General features: G+C 52.0%; 1 protein-coding gene across 3 annotated transcripts; it reads right to left on the bottom strand.

The window, feature by feature from the left end:
• Positions 1-652: 652 nt before the first annotated feature.
• On the bottom strand, positions 653-23,770 carry mapk11 (mitogen-activated protein kinase 11). 3 transcript variants are annotated; one of them, XM_088645597.1, is made up of 12 exons: positions 23,479-23,770; positions 17,679-17,808; positions 16,892-16,950; positions 16,610-16,721; positions 14,021-14,050; positions 10,003-10,050; positions 8,746-8,860; positions 7,828-7,899; positions 6,608-6,687; positions 5,778-5,856; positions 3,690-3,863; positions 653-1,718 (listed from the first exon to the last, which is right to left on the bottom strand). In XM_088645597.1, the coding sequence occupies exons 1-12, from the start codon at positions 23,589-23,591 to the stop codon at positions 1,645-1,647; spliced, it is 1,086 nt and encodes a 361-aa protein (XP_088501723.1). In that variant the 5' UTR covers positions 23,592-23,770; the 3' UTR covers positions 653-1,644. The 3 variants fall into 3 exon arrangements, with proteins under 3 accessions (XP_088501723.1, XP_088501722.1, XP_088501724.1); XM_088645596.1 differs by lacking the exon at positions 23,479-23,770 and adding an exon at positions 20,209-20,363; XM_088645598.1 differs by lacking the exons at positions 14,021-14,050; positions 23,479-23,770 and adding an exon at positions 20,209-20,363.
• Positions 23,771-23,896: the final 126 nt, after the last annotated feature.

Genomic DNA, 23,896 nt, shown 5'->3' with positions numbered 1-23,896 from the left:
CTTAAGTCTACAGAAACATCTCGTCTGCCCACGTCCAAAAACTGCTTCTGATCTCATTGGACGACTGTTCACCCTGCACATGACTACAAGGACTCCAGACGCAGCACGCTCTTGACCACGGAGATCAGCAGGGAGGAGTGGAAACTCTTGACTTGGCCGGGGCTCCTGATCTGAATCCTGTTGAGCTGCATTTCACTTGTTGAAGAGGAAACCTCAACACGTCACAAAGTGAGAAAGCCACACAGACGAGCAACAACTAAAAATGGCAAAGCGTCTCAAAGGAACGTATCAGGAGCCTGACGACGTCGATGGGTTGCAGACCTGAAGCAGCCATTGCTTGTAAGAAGTACTGCATGTGACGAAATACGAACGCTAGTTTAATGTAAAGGAACAAGTAAAGGTTTATTCCATACTGGGAAGAGAAGAAAAGAAACAATGTTTTGGCTGTGGAGCCTTCCTCGGATGTCAAACTTTGACAGCTCCACATTGTCCTGCTGAGGGCTAAGAAGAATTTACAGATTTCTAGAAGTTTTTTAAGCACGTCCATTACTGTCTTCTTCACCCGCGATTACACTGTGATGCTGCAATGAGCTACCAGAATATCCCCCTCCTCCCTACTCTGTGAGTTGTAACAACACAGTCAGAGCAGTACTAAATGATGAACACTTTATTGTGGAGTGGTAAGAGTCAAGGACATGTGGACAGGCTCCACTCACGACTCTGGGTAAGAGGTTTGACATACAGGAAGTGGGAATGTTTAACATCAGTTACTGCTTATAAAACACATGCAGACAGAGTAGGCCAGAGGGAGAAAGAGAGGGACAGAGGAAGGGAGAGATGGAGGGATAGGGACACAGAGGAGACCCCAGGGGTACAGGCTATACTCACAGCGGGACACAGACTGGCTGTAAACTCCAGTTACCCCCATCCACATTCCCACTGATCATTGTGACCCCCCTTCCTCTGCTACAGCAAATAACCTGACACCTCCAGTCCAAAATCTGCTAAGACACAAGAATGCTCCTCTGCCCACCTGGTGGGCTGTTGCTCTGAGACGAGAAATGGAACGGGGGCGAGCATGTGGGAAGGGGAAGGGGCGCCCCCTATCTGCCGTCCATTGTGTGAACAGTCTGGCAGGGAGGAATGGCTGGTTAGAGTGACCCCTGCTGGGCAGAAGCAGAAGTGAACCCCGGGGGGGATGCAGGAGAAAAACTCGCACATCCTTGGCTTGTAAGCATGTCTAATAATGTGTTTGTGAAGCAGCAAAGAGCTTGCTCATGGTGAACAGAGACCGCAGCTTAAACACAGTCTTCTGAAATGCAGCTCCATGGCAATGTATACTCTACGATACGATGCTGATAATGTGAACATGCCCAGTGTCACCTCAAGCTATCTGGGAGCGACAATTTATACCACTGCGGTACGTCTTAGTCTTCATCCACACAGACAGATAGACAGCGCAGCAGAGAGAGAGGTGGTGGACGGGGTGGCCATTCTCAGAGAAGGACAGACAGACTGACAGGGAGGGAGCAGGGTCTTCTCTGGACATCGGCAGTCTCGTCCATATGACTGCAGGCTGATAGGCAGACGGGGTGAATTCCTCAGGGACAGACGGACGGACAGACAGGGTGGGGTGGGGGGGTCTCACTGCTCCACCTGCAGGCTGTCCATCTTACTGCTGGGTGCCTTGAAGCTGTTCATCTCCTCAAACACTAACTCTGTGCAGGGAAGAGCGAGAAAGAGGGCGACATGGGGAGAAAGGGATCAAGAAGAGATGAGCATTTAATGTAGCCATGCAGAAACACGCCACTGTTATCAGTGACTAACTGAAGCGCATCCAGGTGTGTGCAGTCACTGTGTGCATCTCAGTGTCAGAGCGCTGTGCTGCAGTGAATTCAACAGCTTGGTGTCAGCGTGCTGTGCTACAAGGTGTTCGGCAGCTCAGTATCAGAGCGCTGTGCTGCAGCGTGTTCAGCAGTTCAGTGTCAATGTGTGCTGCTGCAGTATGTTCAGCATCAGAGTGGCGTGCTGCAAGAGTGTTCAGTAGCTCACTGTCGCAGTGCTGTGCTGCAGTGCGTTCAGCAGCTTGGTGTCTCAGCAGCTGGGTGTTAGAACAGCGTGCCTCACTGTGCTCAGCAGCTCGGTGTTAGAACAGCGTGCCTCACAGTGTTCAGCAGCTCTGTGTTAGAACAGCGTGCCTCACTGTGCTCAGCAGCTCGGTGTTAGAACGGCGTGCCTCACAGTGTTCAGCAGCTCTGTGTTAGAACAGCATGCCTCACTGCGTTCAGCAGCTGGGTGTTAGAACAGCGTGCCTCACTGTGCTCAGCAGCCCTGTGTTAGAACAGCGTGGCTCACAGTGTTCAGCAGCTCTGTGTTAGAACAGCGTGCCTCACTGTGCTCAGCAGCTCTGTGTTAGAACAGTGTGCCTCACAGTGTTCAGCAGCTCGGTGTTAGAACAGCGTGCCTCACAGGGCTCAGCAGCTCTGTGTTAGAACAGCGTGGCTCACAGTGTTCAGCAGCTCGGTGTTAGAACAGCGGGCCTCACTGTGCTCAGCAGCCCTGTGTTAGAACAGCGTGCCTCACAGTGTTCAGCAGCCCTGTGTTAGAACAGCGTGCCTCACTGTGCTCAGCAGCTCTGTGTTAGAACAGCGTGCCTCACAGTGCTCAGCAGCTCGGTGTTAGAACAGCGTGCCTCACAGTGTTCAGCAGTTCTGTGTTAGAACAGCGTGCCTCACTGTGCTCAGCAGCTCGGTGTTAGAACAGCGTGCCTCACTGTGCTCAGCAGTTCTGTGTTAGAACAGCGTGCCTCACTGTGTTCAGCAGCTCGGTGTTAGAACAACGTGCCTCACAGTGCTCAGCAGCTCTGTGTTAGAACAGCGTGCCTCACTGTGCTCAGCAGCTCGGTGTTAGACCAGCGTGCCTCACAGTGCTCAGCAGCTCGGTGTTAGAACAGCGTGCCTCACAGTGCTCAGCAGCTCGCTGTTAGAACAGCGTGCCTCACAGTGCTCAGCAGCTCGGTGTTAGACCAGCGTGCCTCACAGTGCTCAGCAGCTCGGTGTTAGACCAGCGTGCCTCACAGTGCTCAGCAGCTCTGTGTTAGAACAGCGTGCCTCACTGCGCTCAGCAGCCCTGTGTTAGAACAGCGTGCCTCACTGTGCTCAGCAGCTGGGTGTTAGAACAGCGTGCCTCACTGTGCTCAGCAGCTCGGTGTTAGAACAGTGTGCCTCACAGTGCTCAGCAGCTCTGTGTTAGAACAGCGTGCCTCACAGTGCTCAGCAGCTCTGTGTTAGAACAGCGTGCCTCACTGTGCTCAGCAGCTGGGTGTTAGAACAGCGTGCCTCACAGTGCTCAGCAGCTCTGTGTTAGAACAGCGGGCCTCACTGTGCTCAGCAGCTGGGTGTTAGAACAGCGTGCCTCACAGTGCTCAGCAGCTCTGTGTTAGAACAGCGTGCCTCACTGTGCTCAGCAGCTCGGTGTTAGAACAGCGGGCCTCACTGTGCTCAGCAGCCCTGTGTTAGAACAGCGTGCCTCACAGTGTTCAGCAGCCCTGTGTTAGAACAGTGGGCCTCACAGTGCTCAGCAGCTGGGTGACTGGAGTCCAGGCCTGTCGGGGCCTGCGCGCTGCTGCTGCAGGCCGAGGGAGCGGCCAGGAGCTGCAGGCGTGTCGGGACTCTTCCTTCCTTCCTCACCCTTCCACTCCTCCAGCGTGCGCTCCGTGCTCTCGGCGCTCTGGTCGTAGGGCGGGGCCGCGGGCTCGTCGTCGGGGTCGTGGTACTGGGCGAAGTAGGGGTGCGCCAGCGCCTCGGCCGCCGTCACCCGGCCGTCACAGTCCAGCACCAGCATGCGCTTCAGCAGGTCGATGGCTGAGGGAGACAGCGGAGCAGGGCCTTTCAGCAACAGCAACAACAACAACAATACCAAAACAATCCTACTACTACTAATAACAATCCTACTCATCATAACAAAACAATAATACCAATACTGCTGCCAATAACAATAACAATAATAATAATAATAACAAAACAATAACAATAATAAAACAAAACAATAATACCAATACTAATAATAATAACAAAACAATCCTACTACTAATAACAATACTACTCATCATAAAACAATAATACCAATACTGCTGCTAATAACAATAATAATAATAATAATAATAATAATAATAATAATAATAATAATAACAAAACAATAATACCAATACTACTGATAATAACAATAACAATAATAATAACAAAACAATAACAATAATAAAACAAAACAATACTACTACTACTACTAATACTACTTTTTTTCAGCACTGAATAAACCTATTACTTGTTTCTTTGCAGCCTATGCATGCTGACGCAGCTCCCCACCTGAACTACTCCTACTAATAATAGAGCTTATCTGCGAGTGCTTTTCAGGAAACTCGGAGCTCCAGATGTAAAGGCTCTGGCTGTTTGTGCAGAACGCAGTGGGGACGACAAGCAGACCCGCCCTGCGGTGCGACGGAGAGCGAGGCCTGTCTGACAGAGACCGCCATGGAGGACGCACCTCCTCCCCCCCCCCGGGCCTGCTCAGCCCCACGCCGTCACTTCCTGGAGGCCGGGGCTCGCTCGTCCCTTCCCCCTCCCCCTCGCGTCACACAAACCCCCCCCCGAGAGGAGCCCGTTCGGCACACCTCACTGACGGCTCGCCGCGGGCGGACCCCATCCTCAAACAGAAGCCGGGGCTTTTTTGTTTAATGAGCTGGGTAGCTTGATCCATTCTCCCACAACTCTTTGTGTACAGGTCTAAAGTAGTCCTGTAGGTTGATGGTTGTCAGTGCCTTTGAGGATCTAGATCCGGTCCTCTCGTAGCCTTCTCTGTCCAAGACTAATAGTTTCTATTTTATTTAAGAAACTGTTACATCCAAACATGTCATCTATCTGTGGAAACTCAAAACATTAAAAATGAGTATCTTGAAAATTCTCTGACACTTTGCAACAGGGGAGAATGTTGTCTGACACTAGTCTGGTGATACTTCTCCCTCCTCTCTATCGTATTGTTAGAGAGGCTCACTTTCTGTTCAGTATGTGACACATACCGAGTTCACCTGCCTTTTCTCCCACCGTAGGTAGGAGTGGAAGCTGTTCTGATTTTGTGGAATTTTAAAACTTGATTTGTTATTTTGAAAAAATTAAGTTTTATTTAAAATTATTTGTTATTTTGTTATTTTCTTTAATTCTTGAACATTTTTACTGTATAAAGTCCAATTCTGTCTCTGTTTCTTATTGCTGGCAGTAGGAGCACAGCCTGTCATCTCTGGAAAGCCGGTTCTGTCTGTGTCCAGTTTCTATGGCCAGGCTGTGGTCACTGAGTCTGTTCTCTCTGTACAGTCAGGTCTGCCTGTGTCCAGTTACTATGTGCAAACTGTGGTCACTGAGCCTGTCCTCTCTGGACAGTCAAGTCTGCCTGTGTCCAGTTTCTATGTGCAAACTGTGGTCACTGAGCCTGTTCACTCTGGGCAGCCAGGTCTGCCTGTGTCCAGTTTCTATGTCCAGGCTGTGGTCACTGAGCCTGTCCTCTCTGGACAGTCAAGCCTGCCTGTGTCCAGTTACTATGTGCAAACTGTGGTCACTGAGCCTGTCCTCTCTGGACAGTCAAGTCTGCCTGTGTCCAGTTTCTATGTGCAAACTGTGGTCACTGAGCCCGTCAACTCTGGGCAGCCAGAACTGCCTGTGTCTCCCAGTTTATATGGTTGGCCTGTCATCTCCGAATCTGTATTTGAATCCCCCAGCCTCTCTCACCCAGTGGGTTTGCTCCGCGGAATATCTTCTCCAGGTCTTGCTGGGGCATGTAGGGCAAAGACTGGATATACTTCTGCGCCTGCGGGGGAACGTGACACTCAGCAGCGCACAGACACAGGGCGTTTGCTCCAGAGTAAAACTCGCTCCACCTCAAGCTCGGCTAAAACCCTCAAATCATAAAAAAAAATATAAGAAAAGGATTTCCTCCCCACACCTCTTGTAAGAATCTGAACTGTTATTGTGACCTTTAATTGTGTGCGAGAGCTTGACCCAGGGTGATCCACGTGTGCTCAGTTCCTGTGCTTGTGGTCACTTGTGATATAGTGCACTACCACACCTCTTCGTCTGTCATGCCTGTCTTTCCGGCACACGTTAGAGAGTACAAGCCTGTGGTTTCCCCACATCTCCCCCGCTTTGATCAAGCTTTGTCATTTTCCAGTAGCGTTCTAGTCCAAGAGTAATCGAGTCACACCTGGGTCTACGCGTCTTACAACTCCAGCCTCACTCATTGTGTGGGAATCTGCAGTGTACCCTGATTTACTTATTTCTCAACAAATTCATTCATTACATTCACATTAATTTCCCCCAATTTCACTTTGATTTACTTACTGAGAGGGGCCGTGTCTCCTTTCAAATGCGCTCTGTGCAGAAGCAGCTCTAGTGCAAAGTCTCACTTTGCTTCTCTGGATTAGCTGCTACTCCATACTCTACAGATTACAACCCTTTTCTCCATTTTCTCACAACTTTTTTGCCCCCCCTGCATCTCTGCTCCACCCCCCCCCCCCCACAATCTAGGTTCGTAACCCCCCAACCCTTCCAGCCCCTCTCACATGCTCGGAGGAGATCTTCTTCAGCAGCTCTGGACTGGGCGTGCCCACAACTTCCATGATCCTTTTCAGCTGGTCAATGTCTGAGGAGCACATTAAGGAGGAACAACATAGCGACTCTAAATAGTGTACCGTCTTCCTAAACACACAGAGCACTAAAACACAGAACACACCATGAATGCTATTTACAGTGTATTAGTGCACAGTGTCTCCCTATACACAGAGCTCTAAAATCCAGAACAGAGCATGAATGATATTTACAGTATATCAGTGCACAGTGTCTCCCTATATCCCTAGAGCTCTAAAACACAGAACAGAGCATGAATGATATTTACAGCATATTAGTGCACAGTGTCTCCCGATATCCATAGAGCTCTAAAACACAGAACAGAGCATGAATGATATTTACAGCATATTAGTACACAGTGTCTCCCTATATCCCTAGAGCTCTAAACCACAGAACGAAGTATGAATGATATTTATAGTGTATTAGTGCAGAGCGTCTCCCTATATCCATAGAGCTCTAAAACACAGCTCACAGTGCAAAACCACTCTATACTAACAGAGCACTAAAACAGCTCACAGTTCAATATAACCTTATACTAACAGAGCACTATAACCCAGCTCAGGGTGCGCAGACTCTCTATACTCACACAACACCATAACAAAGGTCAGAGTGCTCTGACTGAATCACAGCATCGGAGTCACAGCTTCACTCTCTACTTCACCGATACATACAGCTTGGCTCACTCTGAGCCGCACCCTGAATGCTTTCACCCAAACAGGAAAAACACACTGTTACACCATCAAAACCACATAGCTTGTACCACATCACATTCAGGCATTTTTAGTAAAGCTAAATTTGCCTCCCTTTTTAAAAATGCAGAAATCAACTCTCAGCGCTCTCTAACTTAATATCAAAACCTGAGGTTGATGACCATATGAAATCTGAGCCTGATTTATAGCTAAGGGTAAATATTATTTGCTATAGCACACTTTATTCTTCAGTGACACCTTACTCTCTTCCAGCAATACCTCATTTTCATGTTACTTTAAATGTTCTAGCAAATTGAAGACAGTTCCTTGACTTATCGTTGCAAAAACTGTGTCTATCGGCCTCACAGCGCTCATCTGGAAGTAAAAAGGTGTCCACGTCTCCCTCGGTTGGTGTCAGCAGCGCCCTGTGCCGACAGGAAGTGGCTGGCGCTCTGTGGACAGGATACAGTCGTTGCCAGGAAACAGCACCTTCCCCTTGATGAGCTCTCCCATGATGCAGCCCACTGACCAGATATCCACTGCAACACAAAAGGCACAACACCTCACACACAGGACGTCATGCGTCTGGCCAACATGCTACGTCATGCTGCAACTCGGAGGATTTAGGGATGGTTACAAACAAGGGGCCATTCAGCTTGTCTGTTGGCTTGGTTGGGTTTTAGTAGCTAATTGATCGAAGGATCTCACTCAGCTGCTTGTTGAAAAAGCCATGATATTGGCTTCAACAACGTGGCCGGGGTATTGGTTCCAGTCTCCCACAACCCTCTGGGTAAAATATGCCTCCTGTCCTCAGTTGTGATGTACTCCCACATGGTTGCCAGTAGCGCCCTCTGGTTCGTATTTCACAGTTAATTCTGGATAAATCCACTGGGATCTGGGATGACTTTGTCGGCACCTTTGAGGATCTTGAATACTTGGATCAGGTCCCCTCATCGGCGTATTAACAAACTAAAAGTTTTCTCACTGCCAAATATTTCATAACAGCAGGCTGGATTCTGGAGTTTTCAAACCCATTAATGTAGAATATTGTGACGTGGCTGTTTATGCTGACATGGACTCTATCCAGCTGCAACGGCAGTGGTCTGGCCTCTGCCACAAAGCTCTGAAACTCAGAATGAAGCTCTGATGCTCCGAATGCAGCACTGGCATTGTTCCCTTTTTCACTGCCTCTTATTGAAACAAGACTCCACTACACACTGAAAATGCAACAAAAACATTGCAGAGGTCTTTAACAAAGGCACTAATTAGCTGAAGGGGGGAGGCTGCCCTCTTGTGGCCACACTGAGAACTGCAGGCGGTGTAGCCACCCGTGTATGTTCCCTGTCCAGCAGTAGCGAGCCCCCGTCAAGAGTCGCCCCTCTTACCCGTCTGGTTGTAGTGCATCCAGTTTAGCATGATCTCTGGCGCCCTGTACCAGCGAGTCGCCACGTACCCGGTCATTTCATCGTCTGTCTGCCTGGCCAGGCCAAAGTCCAGGATCTGAGGGATACAAGGCTAACTGTGAAAACAAGACGCACAATGACACTGCTGGAGAAACAGGAACAGTGGTGTGGAAAACAAAAGGCCCAGTGGTAAGTCCATCTTCCCCGCATGGCTCAGTCACCCTGTTCATCTCCTCCTGTCTGCCCCTGCACCCTAATTCACCTTCCTTCCCACTTCCTGCCTTCCCTTCACAGTCAAAGAGGTTTATTGGCGTTGCTGATCAAGTACAGTGTTGCCAAAGCCATGATAATTAGCAGAACATTTACATTTCAGGAAGCTGACAATAGTTTTGAGAATCCCCCTCTGTTTCCCAGGCTGGGACACGAGATAGCATTCTGGGCTGCAGTTCAATCGAGTTTCCTTCCCCAGCAGGACTGGAAGTTGTTCTGATTCTGGCTTGATTGGAAATTTGGGGATTGGATTTGTTATTTTAGGGAAGAACGTTTGTCTGATTTCTGAGTATTTCTCACAGGGCAACAGAAAGTGCATCAATGTCTCTGTTTCTCCCTGCTGGCAGTGGGAGTATAGCCTGTCCCCTCTGGGCAGTCTGGTCTGTGTCCAGTTTCTATGGCCAGGCTGTGGTCACTGAGTCTGTCCTCTTTGGACAGCCAGGTCTGTGTCCAGTTTCCATGGGGAGGCTGTGGTCACTGAGCCTGTCCTTTCTGGGTATCCAGGTCTGCCTGTGTCCAGTTTCGATGGCCAGGCTGTGGTCACTGAGTCTGTCCTCTCTGGACAGCCAGGTCTGTGTCCAGTTTCTATGGCCAGGCTGTGGTCACTGTGTCTGTCCTCTCTGGACAGCCAGGTCTGTGTCCAGTTTCTATGGCCAGGCTGTGGTCACTGAGTCTATCCTCTCTGGACAGCCAGGTCTGTGTCCAGTTTCTATGGCCAGGCTGTGTTCACTGAGTCTGTCCTCTCTGGACAGCCAGGTCTGTCTGTGTCCAGTTTCTATGGCCAGGCTGTGGTCAGTGAGCCTAATTTTTCTCACATACTCTGGTAGTGTGTTGTGACTTTTTTGGATCTGGTAGCATGCCAGTTTGTGTTTGTGTTTTTGTGTGCGTCTCTATACCCACACAATCCCACTGATATTTGCTTATTTTAATTTCCATAAGCCAGCCAGTGAGCCATGCTGCCTGCCCTACCCTCAGCTCGCAGTCTTCGTTCACAGCCACATTGCTGGGCTTCAGGTCCTGTGGGGACAGAGAGAAAAAAAAGTAGAGGAGAGGAGTTTATTGCCATAAATGTTAGAAGAACTCTTATTCGCGGTGATCTCTTTGGAGAAGTACACAGTACAGCAGATGACACAATACAGCTGACCAATGTAGACAGTACATTACAACCTGATAAATAATAACAGAACAACGAAGATGTAGTAGTGAAAAAATCCCATGGTAGACCATGCAAAAATGTAATAGTGCACATGTGCTGTTAAGGATGCACAGTGCAGTAGGGTAGAAGCTGCTCGAGTCCAGTGGTCCGTGCTTTAACAGTGTGGTACTGCTGGCCAGAGTGCAGGGGGAGAACAGTCTGTGGCCGGGATGGTTGGGATCCTGAATGGTGGATTGGGCTTTACTGTGACAGCAGCTGGTGTGAATCTCTCCAATTGATGGTAAATCACATCCTATAATCCTCCGCGTCGTTGCCACAACCCTTTGTAGTGTGTCTTTGTCACACACGGTAGTATTTCTGTACCACACAGTGACGCCACTAGTGAGGACACTTCCTACGGTGCTGCAGTAAAACGTCATGAGTAGCTGCTTCCTTCTGAGGTACTGCATTTCTGAAGTACTGATGGGCCTTTTTGAGATTTGCTACAGGGTTGTGAGACCAAGCCAAGTCGGTGGAGATCTGCGGACTGAGGAACCTGAAGCAGCTGGAAGTTTCCACTGCTGTGCCCTTGAAGCTGACCGCGGCGTAACTCCCTCTGGGTCTCCTGAAGTCCACAGTGAGCTCTTTTGTCTTGTTGACATTCAGGGGCAGATTGTTGTCAAGACACCATCTTGCAAGATGCTCCACCTCACTCCTGCATGTGGACGCATGGCTGTTGCCGATCAGCCCGATAAATCGGTGGCGTCATCTGCAAACTTAATGATGTGGTTGCTGCTGAAAGGGGCTGTACAGCCACAGGTGAACAAAGAGTCCAGCCTAGGGCTGAGACAGCAGCCCTGAGGAGTTCCAGTCTTTAGGATCACTGCAGAGGAGATATTGTTGCCAATTTTCACCACCTGAGGACTGTCTGTTCGCAAATCCAATATCCAGTTGCAGAAAAGAGTTGCCTAAAGCCCAAATTCCTGAGCTGTGGGACCAGCTTGGTAGGAACAATTGTGTTGAAGGCGGAGCTGTAATCTAGAAACGGCATCCTACCATAGGTGCCCTGCCTGTCTATCTGTTCTAGGGCAATACGTGGTGCTAGAGATATGGCATCTTCCCAGACCTATGTGGACAGCAAGCAAACTGAAGTGGGTCAAGGGAGTGACGGTGCAGTTTATATAGGACAGAACGAGGCTCTCCAGGCACTTCCTGACCACTCTTGTGAGCGCCACTGGGCAGAAAGCGTTCCAACAAGTTACCGTGGTCTTCTTGGGCACAATTGTGGTTTTCTTGGAGCACTCTGGTGCAACTGACAGGAATGGAGAGAGGTTAAAAATATCTGTATATGCAGGAAACGGCTAACCTGCACCGATTTTAAGGACACAAGGGGAGATACCATCTGGGCCAGCTGCTTCGTGGGTTTTCACTCTCTCAAAGCCTTGACACACCTCACATTTAGAGAGCTGTAAGACCAAGTCCCCTGGCTCACTGGGAGCCTTGATAGCTGCTTGGTGTTCTGAGCCTCAACGCAGGAGTAAAAGGTGTTCAGATGGATCAGTGGAGCAAATATCGTTCCTCGCCACGTGCGTCTCGAGTCACCCCCAAGCCGTTTCTCTAATCTGTCCTTGTATTGCGGTTTTGCCAGTTTAAAAGCTTTCTCCAGGACGTACACTGATTTTTTAGAGAGTTCTCTGTGCCCTGTTTGGAAGGCAGCAGACCACGGTTTGAGTTTGCAGCGAATGTCTTTGTTCATTCAGGGCTTCTGATCGGGATATATCCGGATCTTCCTGGTAGGAACAGTTCTGTCCACACGGTAGCTGACGTAGGATGTGACCACCTCTGTACACTCATTTAGATCAGTGGAAGAATCTTTGAATACACACCAATCCGTCATTTCAAAACAGGCTGCGATTTCCTACTCAGCAGTGTCTGACCGGCGCTGCACAGTCTTTCCCGCAGGTGGCGCTCTTTAGCTCCTGCTTGCAAAAGAGGAAGAAGGAGCACGGAGGCGTGGTCAGACGTACGTGCAATGGGGCAGTATGCTAATCTAGCGGTGGTGTAACAGTGATCCAACGTGTTGTTGCCTCTTGTGGCAGCAGAGACGTGTTGAAAGTACGTTAGTTACTGCACCGAGCGCAGCACCAGAGGCACAGAGCAACAGAAATGGGCGATAAGGCTCCCAGTGCAAGAGATGCTGGATTTTTCACAGCGTATTTTGTGCACATTGGTGGAACCTGGTGGGTGGTGCCTTGAAAATCTCTCCCTCACCGTTAGCAAAACCAAAGAGCTGGTTGTCGATTTTAGAAAGCAGAGTGTGGACCAAAGCCCTGTTCACATCAATGGGGAGACTGCATAGAGGGTCAGCAGCTTCAAACTCCTGGGTACCTTCGTTCCTAATGATTTAAGGTGGTCCCCGCATGTAACTGGAGCTGCAGAAAATGCACAGCAGTGCCTTTACTTCCTCAGTTGGAAAAAAACGGTCTATCTTCAATTATCGCTCATGCATGGGATTACAGAGTGGTTTGGCAGCAGCTCGTTGTCTGACTGGAAGGCATTACAGGGGGTGATCAGGTCAGCCCAGTCCATCACTGGAGTGCAGCTCCCCTCTACTGTGGACATTTTTACACCTTGCTGTCTCGGGAAGGCTGGTTGTATTGTTAAGGATTCCAATCATCAGAAATCAAATTTCTCACTTTTCTCTCCCCTGCCTTCTGGCAAGCAATATAGGAGCATAAAGGCACGTACATTCCGGTTTCAGAGACAGTTTCTCCCCACAAGATGTCAGATTACAGAACTCTACCCAAACCACTGGCTCACACTTTTCTTTTCTTCTCACTCTGTTTTTTGTATGTTATTTATCTTGTTGTTGCTGCTGCTGTTCTGTGTTTCTGTTTTCTTAATGTCTTTGTACTGGAGCGTACATGCAAATAAGCGTTTCATGGCAGCCAGCAGCCATGTCACCCTGCAACTCCCACCTGGCAGCCCACTGAAGCTCAGCAGGTGTGAGCCTGGTCAGTACCTGGAGGGGAGAATCCTGGGAAAGCTGAGGTTGCTGCTGGACGAAGTGCTAGTGGGGCCAGCAGGGGGCGCTCACCCTGCAGTTTATGTGGATCTTAATGCCCCAGTATAGTGATGGGGACACTATAGTGTAAAAGGCGCCATCCTTCGGATGAGACGTAAAACCGAGGTCCTGACTTCCGGTGGTCATTAAAAATCCCAGGGAGTCTCTCAAAAAGAGTAGGGGTGTCACCCTGGTGTCCTGGCCAAATTTCCCATTGGCCCTTACCAATCATGGCCTCCTAATAATCCCCATCTGTGAACTGGCTTCATCACTCTGTTCTCCACCCCACTGAGAGCTGACGTGGGGTGAGTGTACTGGTGCACTATGGCTGCTATCGCATCATCCAGGTGGATGCTGCACATTGGTGGTGGAGGGGATCCCCATCACCTGTAAAGCGCTTTGAGTGGGGAGTACAGAAAAGCACTATATAAGTGTGAGCATATATTATTACTATTACTTGTGCACACGACACAAACTGAACAGAGCACACTCACAAGTGGCGCCCTCTAGTGGCCCTCCTGGTCATTCCAGTCACTGCACGGGGCACACATTCGGCAAGAACTGGAAGCAGCGGTTCATTAGCAAAACAAAACATAACGTCTGCCAGTCTTGCAGGAGCTTCCCACTGACCCCAGGCAGGGCGAACCTGACCGATTCACTCGAGGAACGCCGCCTGGATGGCGCGCAGACATGTTAGAGCTCGTCTTCAGACGGCACAGCGACAGCAACTGACCCCAGCGAAAACAAAAGGACTCCAGAGGAGGATGGAGGGCAAGAGGATAACTTACCCTGTGAATAAGGCCGGCTGAGTGGATATACTGAGAGAGAGAAGGTTGGAGACGAGTTATTTATAATGTAGCGCAGTACTTTGTAGTACAGTGTGCTCCTTATGATGGACTGCAGTGCAGTTATTTATAATGCAGGACAGTGAAGCTTAAAGGGCAACATATAGTATAGTATACAGCATTCTGTGGTTTACAATGTGGTACAGCACTCTAGTCCAGTTGCACACATTTCTAGATGCAGTTTGGGTATAATTATGAATAAAAGCATCACCCAAATTAATATAGTAAAGGACAGTGCAGTGTGGACTGGGACGGTGCCGTCTAATGCAGTGCAGTATGGAACAGCGCGGTCTAATGCACTGCAGACTGAGATGGCGCAGTGCAGTGTGGACTGGGACAGGGCCGTCTAGTGCAGTGCAGTGCGGTGTGGTGCGGTATGGGACAGTGTGGTCTCATGCAGTGCAGTGCGGACTGGGACAATGCTGTCTAGTGCAGTGCGGACTGGGAGAGTGTGGTCTCGTGCAGCGCAGTGCAGTGGGGACTGGGACAGTGCGGTCTCGTGCAGCGCAGTGCAGTGGGGACTGGGACAGTGCGGTCTCGTGCAGCGCAGTGCAGTGGGGACTGGGAGAGTGCGGTCTCGTGCAGCGCAGTGCAGTGCGGACTGGGACAGTGCGGTCTCATGCAGTGCAGTGCGGACTGGGACAATGCTGTCTAGTGCAGTGCGGACTGGGAGAGTGCGGTCTCGTGCAGCGCAGTGCAGTGGGGACTGGGAGAGTGCGGTCTCGTGCAGCGCAGTGCAGCGGGGACTGGGAGAGTGCGGTCTCGTGCAGCGCAGTGCAGCGGGGACTGGGACAGTGCGGTCTCGTGCAGCGGGGACTGGGACAGTGCGGTCTCGTGCAGCGCAGTGCAGTGGGGACTGGGACAGTGCGGTCTCGTGCAGTGCAGCGGGGACTGGGACAGTGCGGTCTCGTGCAGCGCAGTGCAGTGGGGACTGGGAGAGTGCGGTCTCGTGCAGCGCAGTGCAGTGGGGACTGGGAGAGTGCGGTCTCGTGCAGCGCAGTGCAGTGGGGACTGGGAGAGTGCGGTCTCGTGCAGCGCAGTGCAGTGGGGACTGGGACAGTGCGGTCTCGTGCAGCGCAGTGCAGCGGGGACTGGGACAGTGCGGTCTCGTGCAGTGCAGTGCAGTGCAGCGGGGACTGGGACAGTGCGGTCTCGTGCAGCGCGGACTGGGACAGTGCGGTCTCGTGCAGCGCAGTGCAGTGGGGACTGGGACAGTGCGGTCTCGTGCAGCGCAGTGCAGTGCGGACTGGGAGAGTGCGGTCTCGTGCAGCGCAGTGCAGTGCGGACTGGGACAGTGCGGTCTCGTGCAGCGCAGTGCAGTGCGGACTGGGACAGTGCGGTCTCGTGCAGCGCAGTGCAGCGGGGACTGGGACAGTGCGGTCTCGTGCAGCGCAGTGCAGCGGGGACTGGGACAGTGCGGTCTTGTGCAGCGCAGTGCAGCGGGGACTGGGACAGTGCGGTCTCGTGCAGCGCGGACTGGGACAGTGCGGTCTCGTGCAGCGCGGACTGGGACAGTGCGGTCTCGTGCAGCGCAGTGCAGTGGGGACTGGGAGAGTGCGGTCTCGTGCAGCGCAGTGCAGCAGGGACTTGGACAGTGCGGTCTCGTGCAGCGCAGTGCAGCGGGGACTGGGAGAGTGCGGTCTCGTGCAGCGCAGTGCAGCGGGGACTGGGAGAGTGCGGTCTCGTGCAGCGCAGTGCAGCGGGGACTGGGTCAGTGCGGTCTCGTGCAGCGCAGTGCAGCGGGGACTGGGACAGTGCGGTCTCGTGCAGCGCAGTGCAGCGGGGACTGGGACAGTGCGGTCTCGTGCAGCGCAGTGCAGCGGGGACTGGGACAGTGCGGTCTCGTGCAGCGCAGTGCAGTGGGGACTGGGACAGTGCGGTCTCGTGCAGCGGGGACTGGGACAGTGCGGTCTCGTGCAGCGCGGACTGGGACAGTGCGGTCTCGTGCAGCGCAGCGCGGACTGGGACAGTGCGGTCTCGTGCAGCGCAGCGCGGACTGGGACAGTGCGGTCTCGTGCAGCGCAGCGCGGACTGGGACAGTGCGGTCTCGTGCAGCGCAGCGCGGACTGGGACAGTGCGGTCTCGTGCAGTGCAGCGCGGACTGGGACAGTGCGGTCTCGTGCAGTGCAGCGCGGACTGGGACAGTGCGGTCTCGTGCAGTGCAGCGCGGACTGGGACAGTGCGGTCTCGTGCAGTGCAGCGCGGACTGGGACAGTGCGGTCTCGTGCAGTGCAGCGCGGGCTGGGACAGTGCGGTCTCGTGCAGTGCAGCGCGGGCTGGGACAGTGCGGTCTCGTGCAGTGCAGCGCGGACTGGGACAGTGCGGTCTCGTGCAGTGTGGACTGGGACAGTCCGGTCTCGTGCAGTGTGGACTGGGACAGTGCGGTCTCGTGCAGTGCAGCGCGGACTGGGACAGTGCAGTCTCGTGCAGTGTGGACTGGGACAGTGCGGTCTCGTGCAGTGTGGACTGGGACAGTGCGGTCTCGTGCAGTGCAGCGCGGGCTGGGACAGTGTGATATACTCTACGCATTACTTTGAGCCCACGGAGCAGCTGGTAGATGAGGAACTGCACATGCTCGTCAGACAGCCGTTGGAACTTGACAATATTGTTGAGATCAGCACCCATCAGATTGGTCACCAGGTAACTGACAACATAGAGAGACAGCCATGTCACTACTGCAGCACGGAAACTGGACACGCTAAACAAGCTGCAGAAAGACACAGAGAGAGTACAACACTACTGCAGCACACAATACAGGCAGAGCTAGTGAGAGCAGGTGGGACAGGGGTCTGCACTGGTTTTACAGATACTCACACTTCATTGAAATCCTCAAGAGACGTGGCTGGAGAGAAGACATCCAGCAGCCCGATCACCTAGAGAGAGGCAGAGCTAAATCAATGATGCAAGACTCAGAACCTCTGGTCTTCATCTCCTTATGTCTCACTGCAGACATTATGAACAGGCTGCTAGACTGAGAGGCTGCAAGCATCTTCCGTGTCAATGAGGTTGTAGTCATTACTGAAAATGTGGCTCAAAGAAATGGCTGGGGAGATACAGAAGGTGTACAGCTTCCAGGAAAGACACTCCAGTTTCCAAATGGAGCCGAATGGCCTCCTCTCATTTATACTCTCGTCTTTCTATGTATAGTACTTGTATGTGTAGTTTGTACTGCATTTACAATACAATTTAAGTGTGTACTGGTTATGTACTGAACAATGGCAAGGAATTCAGTTGGTTCACTTTATACTACATGGTCTGTATTGTGCTGAGCCATCAGTGTACAGTATGCAGACTGCATATAGTTCAAATGTGTGTAATGTACAGTAAATGTGTGCATTAGTGTGAACAGTAGTGGGTACACCACCAGTACTGTGGTGAGCAGTCAAAACAAAATGCAGCAAGAGTGACAGGGCAGCGCGTGTGTGTGTGTGTGTGTGTGTGTGTGTGTGTGTGTGTGTGTGTGTGTGTGTGTGTGTGTATATGTGTGTGTATTCTGCACAGCGAGAGTGACAGGGCAGCGCGCGCGTGTGTGTGTGTGTGTGTGTGTTCTGCACAGCGAGAGTGACAGGGCAGCGTGTGTGTGTGTGTGTGTCACACTCACGTTCTCGTGCTTCATGTGCTTGAGCAGGCGGAGCTCTCTGTAGGAGCGCCGGCTGTGGATCAGGGACTGGAACGGCCGGGACAGCTTCTTCACGGCCACTTTCTGACGCAGGTGCACGTCGTACGCCGAGCTGAGAGGAGAGCAGAGCGAGAGAGAGACAGGAGAGGACAGAAAAGAAAGAGAAACAGGAGAAATGGAGAGTGAGAAATACTGTCTCTAATCAAAGTCAAAGGGCTTTGCTGGGCTTTGTTGGCTTGACTGATAACTGCAGTGCATTTATATTATTATTATTATTAATAATAATAATAATAATAATAATAATATTGTTTGTCTGATCCCTGAGTATTTCTCACAGTGAAACAGAAAGTGCCTCTCTGTCTCTGCTTTTTGTCCTCTCTGGACAACCAGGTCTGCCTGTGTCCAGTTTCTATGGCCAGGCTGTGGTCACTGAGCCTGTCCTCTCTGGAAAGCCAGGTCTGTGTCCAGTTTCTATGACCAGGCTGTGGTCACTGAGCCTGTCCTCTCTGGAAAGCCAGGTCTGTGTCCAGTTTCTATGACCAGGCTGTGGTCACTGAGCCTGTCCTCTCTGGACAACCAGGTCTGTGTCCAGTTTCTATGGCCAGGCTGTGGTCACTGAGCCTGTCCTCTCTGGACAGCCAGGTCTGTGTCCAGTTTCTATGGCCAGGCTGTGGTCACTGAGCCTGCCCTCTCTGGACAGCCAGGTCTGTGTCCAGTTTCTATGGCCAGGCTGTGGTCACTGAGCCTGTCCTTCACCAGGGTCTGTTTCTCTGGCTGCACACACCCAGACGGGGTGGGTATGTCTCACGGCCTGTACAGAGAGTCAGCACTGAATCGTGTGCTCTTGCCCGCCGGTCTCTGTCTGTCTGTCTCTCCGTCTCTGTGTTCACTGCAGGGGCGGGAGGGGGACTGAGTGGGGGAGGGCATCAGCGGCACCTCCCATCCCCCCATCCCCAAGAGTCACACCCCCCTCCTCCCCGCTCCCGGGGGGTGGTCTGTAATCGCGCACTGACCCCCCCCACGGCCCCGTCATTCATCAGTGTCACAGCTCTCCCACAGGGAGCGGGTAGGGGCAGAGAGAGAGGCTGAGGGGCAGCAGCTGCCTGTGAAAACGCAGGGAGGGTTTTCCACCACCTTTCCGATATCCTCTAGCATAGGCAGGATTCACCTAAAAAAATCCAGGTTTGGCAAAGCGGGTTTCATCTAAAGGCAGGACGTTTGAGGGAATAAGCCTGCTGACCGGCACGAGGAACATGCCCTCATGGGATGAAGCCGGAGGGCTCCTGGAGGGTTCTGGGAGAGTCCGTCACACCTGCCCTGACTTCAGAGAGAGCAGCACCTTGGCGCCCCGCCGCTGCTGACTGGATTTCCTGTTTCAACACAGGACTGGCTTCGTTCTCTCCGGACTCGCTGTGCCACACCCGCCGAGGGCCGCGCGTGTCTGCATCGCCCCCCCCACCCCCGTCCCCAAACCGACTCGGGTCCACGGCACAATTCCGCAATCCGCTTCCTGAGAGAGCCCACACTTCCTCTTTCCACACAGCGCAGGGGAACTGCCTCTGCGGAAACAGGAACCCCCGGGCGAGAGGGATGAAAGTGGGCGGAGTACAGCGTCTGTCTGGCAGTTCCGGCTTTGAAGGAGCTGCTGTTTGTTCTCTCCCGCTGCAGCGGAATAACTCCGGGTATAATCCTGACAACTGTGGATACCTGGTGCCCACGGTCACCAGTCAGACTCTCCTGCCCCTCGCACAGAGAGTGCTGTGGACCATCAGGTCAGCACACACAACCCCCCAGGTGAGACGCAGATGATCTGCTTCGGCCATCCTCCAGCAGCTGCATACTGCAGTGTTTGAAAAAGGAATTCCTCACACTTACACAGCGCTTTTCTGGACACTCCTCTCAAAGCTCTTTACAGGTAATGGGGGCTCCCCTCCACCAGTGTGCAGCCCCAGCTGGATGATGTGACGGCAGCCATAGTGCGCCAGTACGCTCCCCACACACCAGCTCTCAGTGGGGAGGAGAGCAGAGTGATGAAGCCAGTTCAGAGATGGGGATAATAATCGGTAAGGGCCAATGGTAAATTTGGCCTGGACACTGGGCTGACACCCCTACTCTTTTTGAGAAACGCCCTGGGATTTTTAATGACCACAGAGTCAGGACCTCGGTTTTACATCTCATCCGAAGGATGGCAACTTTTTACAGTATAGCGTCCCCGTCACTATATTGGGACATTAGGACCCACACAGCCCACAGGGTGAGCGCCCCCTACTGGTCTCACTAACACCTCTCCCAGCAGCAACGTTCTCCAGCAGGTCTCCCATCCACATACTGGACAGACTCACAGCTGCTGAGCTTCAGGGGGCTGCTAGATGTGAGTTGCAGGGTGATATCGTTGCTGGCTGAGTAGGGGTGTTAACTCCAGTGTCCAGGTTAAATTCCACGTGGAGGTCAGATGGAAGAAGCCCAACAAATGTGCTCCTTAATTCAGTCAGTGAAGTGCTGTGTCACACACCTCCACCGGCTGAGCAGTGTCCTGGGGCTGCTGGTGTTGAACGGCGCCACGCGTCGCCCACATGGGTCCTGTACTTCAGTGGTGGAAGAGATGGCTGCCCCCTCTACATACATCACCCCCCTTAGGATGAAGAACATCATTCAAATTCAAGCTTATCATGATCATTTTCCATGATCCCAGAGCCCACAGGAGTGTTCCAAGTGACCCAGCATTCCCAGCAAGACTGGAAAGCTTGTTCCAGATCAACGTCGCTCTTGTGGAAAGAGGTCATTTAAAACACACACAGAAGGACTTCAGAACAAAGAGGATACTCCCAGGAAGTCACAAATCCCTGGACAAGTGTTTGTACTGCAGGTGGATGCAGGTCTGCACAGGAAGTGAATACTCAGGGGTCAGAGTATTAGGAACCCCAGCTGAACATCACGTCGGGCCTCTCTATGTGTTCTGAAACGTCATCCTATTCTACCAGCAGGACAGCCTTCGTGTGAGGTAGTGATGAAGGTAGCTGTGCAGGAAAGGACTGCACGTGCTGGTTCTGTCCAGCTCCCACCAAACATGCACAATTTCTCACCTGAACCGAAACGCGATCTTTTTCCGAATGTGCTTTTGCACACAGAATAAACTTCCGCTGTACCGTGCGAACGACTGGACAGCTGGTTTGAAAAAGGAACGCAGTTTCCTCTGAGATCAGAGCAGGGAGACTCGTCAACAGCAGCCCCTCAGTGTGGAACTGACATCTGCCCTCCCCCACCCCTCACGCTCTTTGTGCTTGGGGCTGTCCGGCTCTGCGGGCTGCGTTTGTGTGAAGGGAGCTCTGGACAAGCCAGTGGAGACGTGCATATAGTCCTGATAGAGAGGACAGGTGGAGGATCATTGTGTTGAACCTGAAGACGACCTCATAGAAGAACACACCTCCACAGCTGAAACATTCCTTTGCTGTCTATGCATGAAGCTGCACCTCCCTACTTGATCGCCCCGATCCAGCTCTCGCTGCTCCTCTGCGCAGGACGGAGGACCCGGTGTCTCAGGACAGAGGGTTTTGCAGAACCGTAAGGCTCTGCCTTAACGGAGCTGGTTTCCTCCTGCCAGCAGTGGGTCTGTAGCCCTGAGTCTTTCACTCCCTGCTCACATCTCTTTCACTCTCGCTAACAATTAGGGGCAGACGCCTTCAGGCCTGTCACTGTGAGCTACGTCCTGTAGAGAGCCATGGGATTCCAGGGATTCTTTAAAAGAACAACAGGAGGAGACTCTCCGAGCAGCAGGTCAAGAACAAACATGGCCGACCACGTGAGTTCTCCTAGCCAAGGAGAACGCATAGGTACGGAGCACTCTCAAGTACACTCCTACAGGACAAGACTTTCTGCTGGAGAGCAATATTTCCTCCATGTTTGACTGTGTAATGAGTATGCCCCCGGGTATAACAGGGATCTCAGCCGCCCGTCTGAGGGAGGTCTCCTTTAGCTCAGCTGGCAAGTTCCCTGTTGTGTGATGCTGGAGACCTGGGTTCGCGCCCAGGCGGCGAGGGACGAACTGGCAGGGCAGGAGGGGCAAAGGGCACCCCCAAGAACTGTTACAGTGGCATAAAATGCAACCAGACTAGAAAAATATCTGAGGCTGATCTTTTTCTGCACAGCTATATTGTCTCTTGCTAGATCCTACTTCCTCTTTAAACATAGGACCCCTGATCTGTGCTTCAGAGATGAAGATCAAAATGGCTCAGTTACAAGCTCATGGTACCACCCAGGATATAGCAGCTCCTACAACGCACGGCAAGCCTTTCAGTGACCTGAGCTTTGGAAAATGACCAAATAAAATGAATTCTTTTTATTAGGATTGCAAACAAGTGGAGATAACTTGGCCCATCTTGCGCGTTTGTCAGTTTGATAGTTTAGCACTATCCAGAGTCTGGTCCTCAGCCTCCCAGTGCTTACCCAGCTGAGCGCGGAAGATATCTTCTAGGCTTTTATACACTTGCATCAAATCCCCTCTCTGTCTCCTTTGTTCTAGGCTGGAGAGATTTGTCTCCCTTAACCTGTGTCTGAAAATCCCATGGGACACAGTATCATTCTCGTTTCTCTTCTCTGATCTTTCTAAGGCTGCATTTTATTTTGGATACTTGCCATTTTAAGCACCTGACCACCTAGATTTTTTTTTTTAAATCACTTCGGAGACACGTAGTCTTACGTGCACGTTTAAGCATGGGCCCCAACAGTGCTCTTCCACAGGCTTGAAACAGTCCACATGCATGTAAAAAACAGACCACGTTCAACGCAGAAACGAGTGCATAATATTAATACCGCAGAACCTGGCAGAAGATGGTAATTATATTTCACAAAGTTAATCATAATGCTTCCCCAGATCAGACCCCACTTTTCCAGGGTATGACATAGCAAAATAAAAGTTCCAATTAAATGACGATTGTAGCAACACATAGCTTTTTTTCTTCTTTCAGAGTGCACCGTAATTTGCTGCCGTTTAGTCAATTTTCCCAGCCATACGATTATTCTAGTACTTTTCCACAATGGGAGCGGGTGTAAAGGACAGCTTCTCCCCTTCTCTGCGTCTCTTGCCCGCACTCACGGTGTTATCTTCATCTCTCACACAGACACCCAGGTAATTCCACGAGGCTCCTAATAACTTCCCACCCGCGGAGGAAAGCAATCTGAAACACACATCAACCCCCCCCGGACCCCCAGTTATTCCAGACAATGGAGAGCCATCACCCTTCCAGCGGCGCCCATTATTAATTGTACTTCGCTTCTAATATCGCCGCACTTCCAGCTATAGCGACACTCAGTTGTTTAAAACGACGCCCTTTTCCGCACAGCCGGTACCCAGCGAACACTGCCCAGAGCAGAAGCGACCCCTGGTCATCCCGGGCGCGGGTCCGAGCCCTGCCCCCCCCACCGTGCGCCTCCTCACTGCGTTAGCGGGCTGCCTGGCTTCCCCCCGGGCCGCGCAACACACCTCCACGCCACCCCCACGCCCAGCAAGCGGGCGTCACCTGCTGCTGCCGCCGCCCGTGGGGCACCCCTCTGTGGAGGGGAGGCTGCCGCCCGCCGCCCTTTGATTTAAACCGTTCGTATTCAACTCCATCGTGACCAATGAAAAGCCCTTTCTTGGAATGCGACGATACCGGATTGTGACGAGAATAATGATAGTTGTTATTTACTACTATGATTATACCGTGTTTCTCTGCACAAAGCCCCAACCCTAGATACCCCCCCCTCCCTGCGCACCTGCCCCCTCACCTCCGGCTTCCTCACTTACCATACCGAACCGTAGGCCCCCGAGCCCACGGGCGTGAGGTTCTGGTACCGCTCTGGGACTTCCCATACGGTCTTGTTGAGCTCCTGCCTGTAGAAGCCGGGTCTTGCGGTCATTGTCTCGGCCGGCTCGCCGCCTTCAGCTCACCAGGGGCCGGCCGCGGCGGCTTCTCAGGATCTCACTCGGGTCTCTCGTTTCGCGTCGCTGTCTCGGCTCCACAGACGCCGGCCGGCTTCCTCTCTTACCCCCTCAGCCAGTGGTTAATCCGTGATGCTTCATTAGAGGAGGGAGCAGGTTATCGACTCTGAAGACGGAGGGAGGGAGTATTCTGTCGATTTTGCGCGTCGAAGGCGCTCTTGCGCGTTTCACGTCAGCGCGTTTTGTACGGGCATACAGTATGTGAGACCATTTTCACTGTATG

The sequence above is a fragment of the Lepisosteus platostomus genome, chromosome 9 (genome assembly GCF_059453375.1).
Source record: "Lepisosteus platostomus isolate fLepPlt1 chromosome 9, fLepPlt1.hap1, whole genome shotgun sequence".
NCBI classification, from domain to species: domain Eukaryota; kingdom Metazoa; phylum Chordata; class Actinopteri; order Semionotiformes; family Lepisosteidae; genus Lepisosteus; species Lepisosteus platostomus.
The sequence above is the reverse complement of the archived record's forward strand: the minus strand, read 5'-3'. Positions and strand labels throughout refer to the sequence as shown.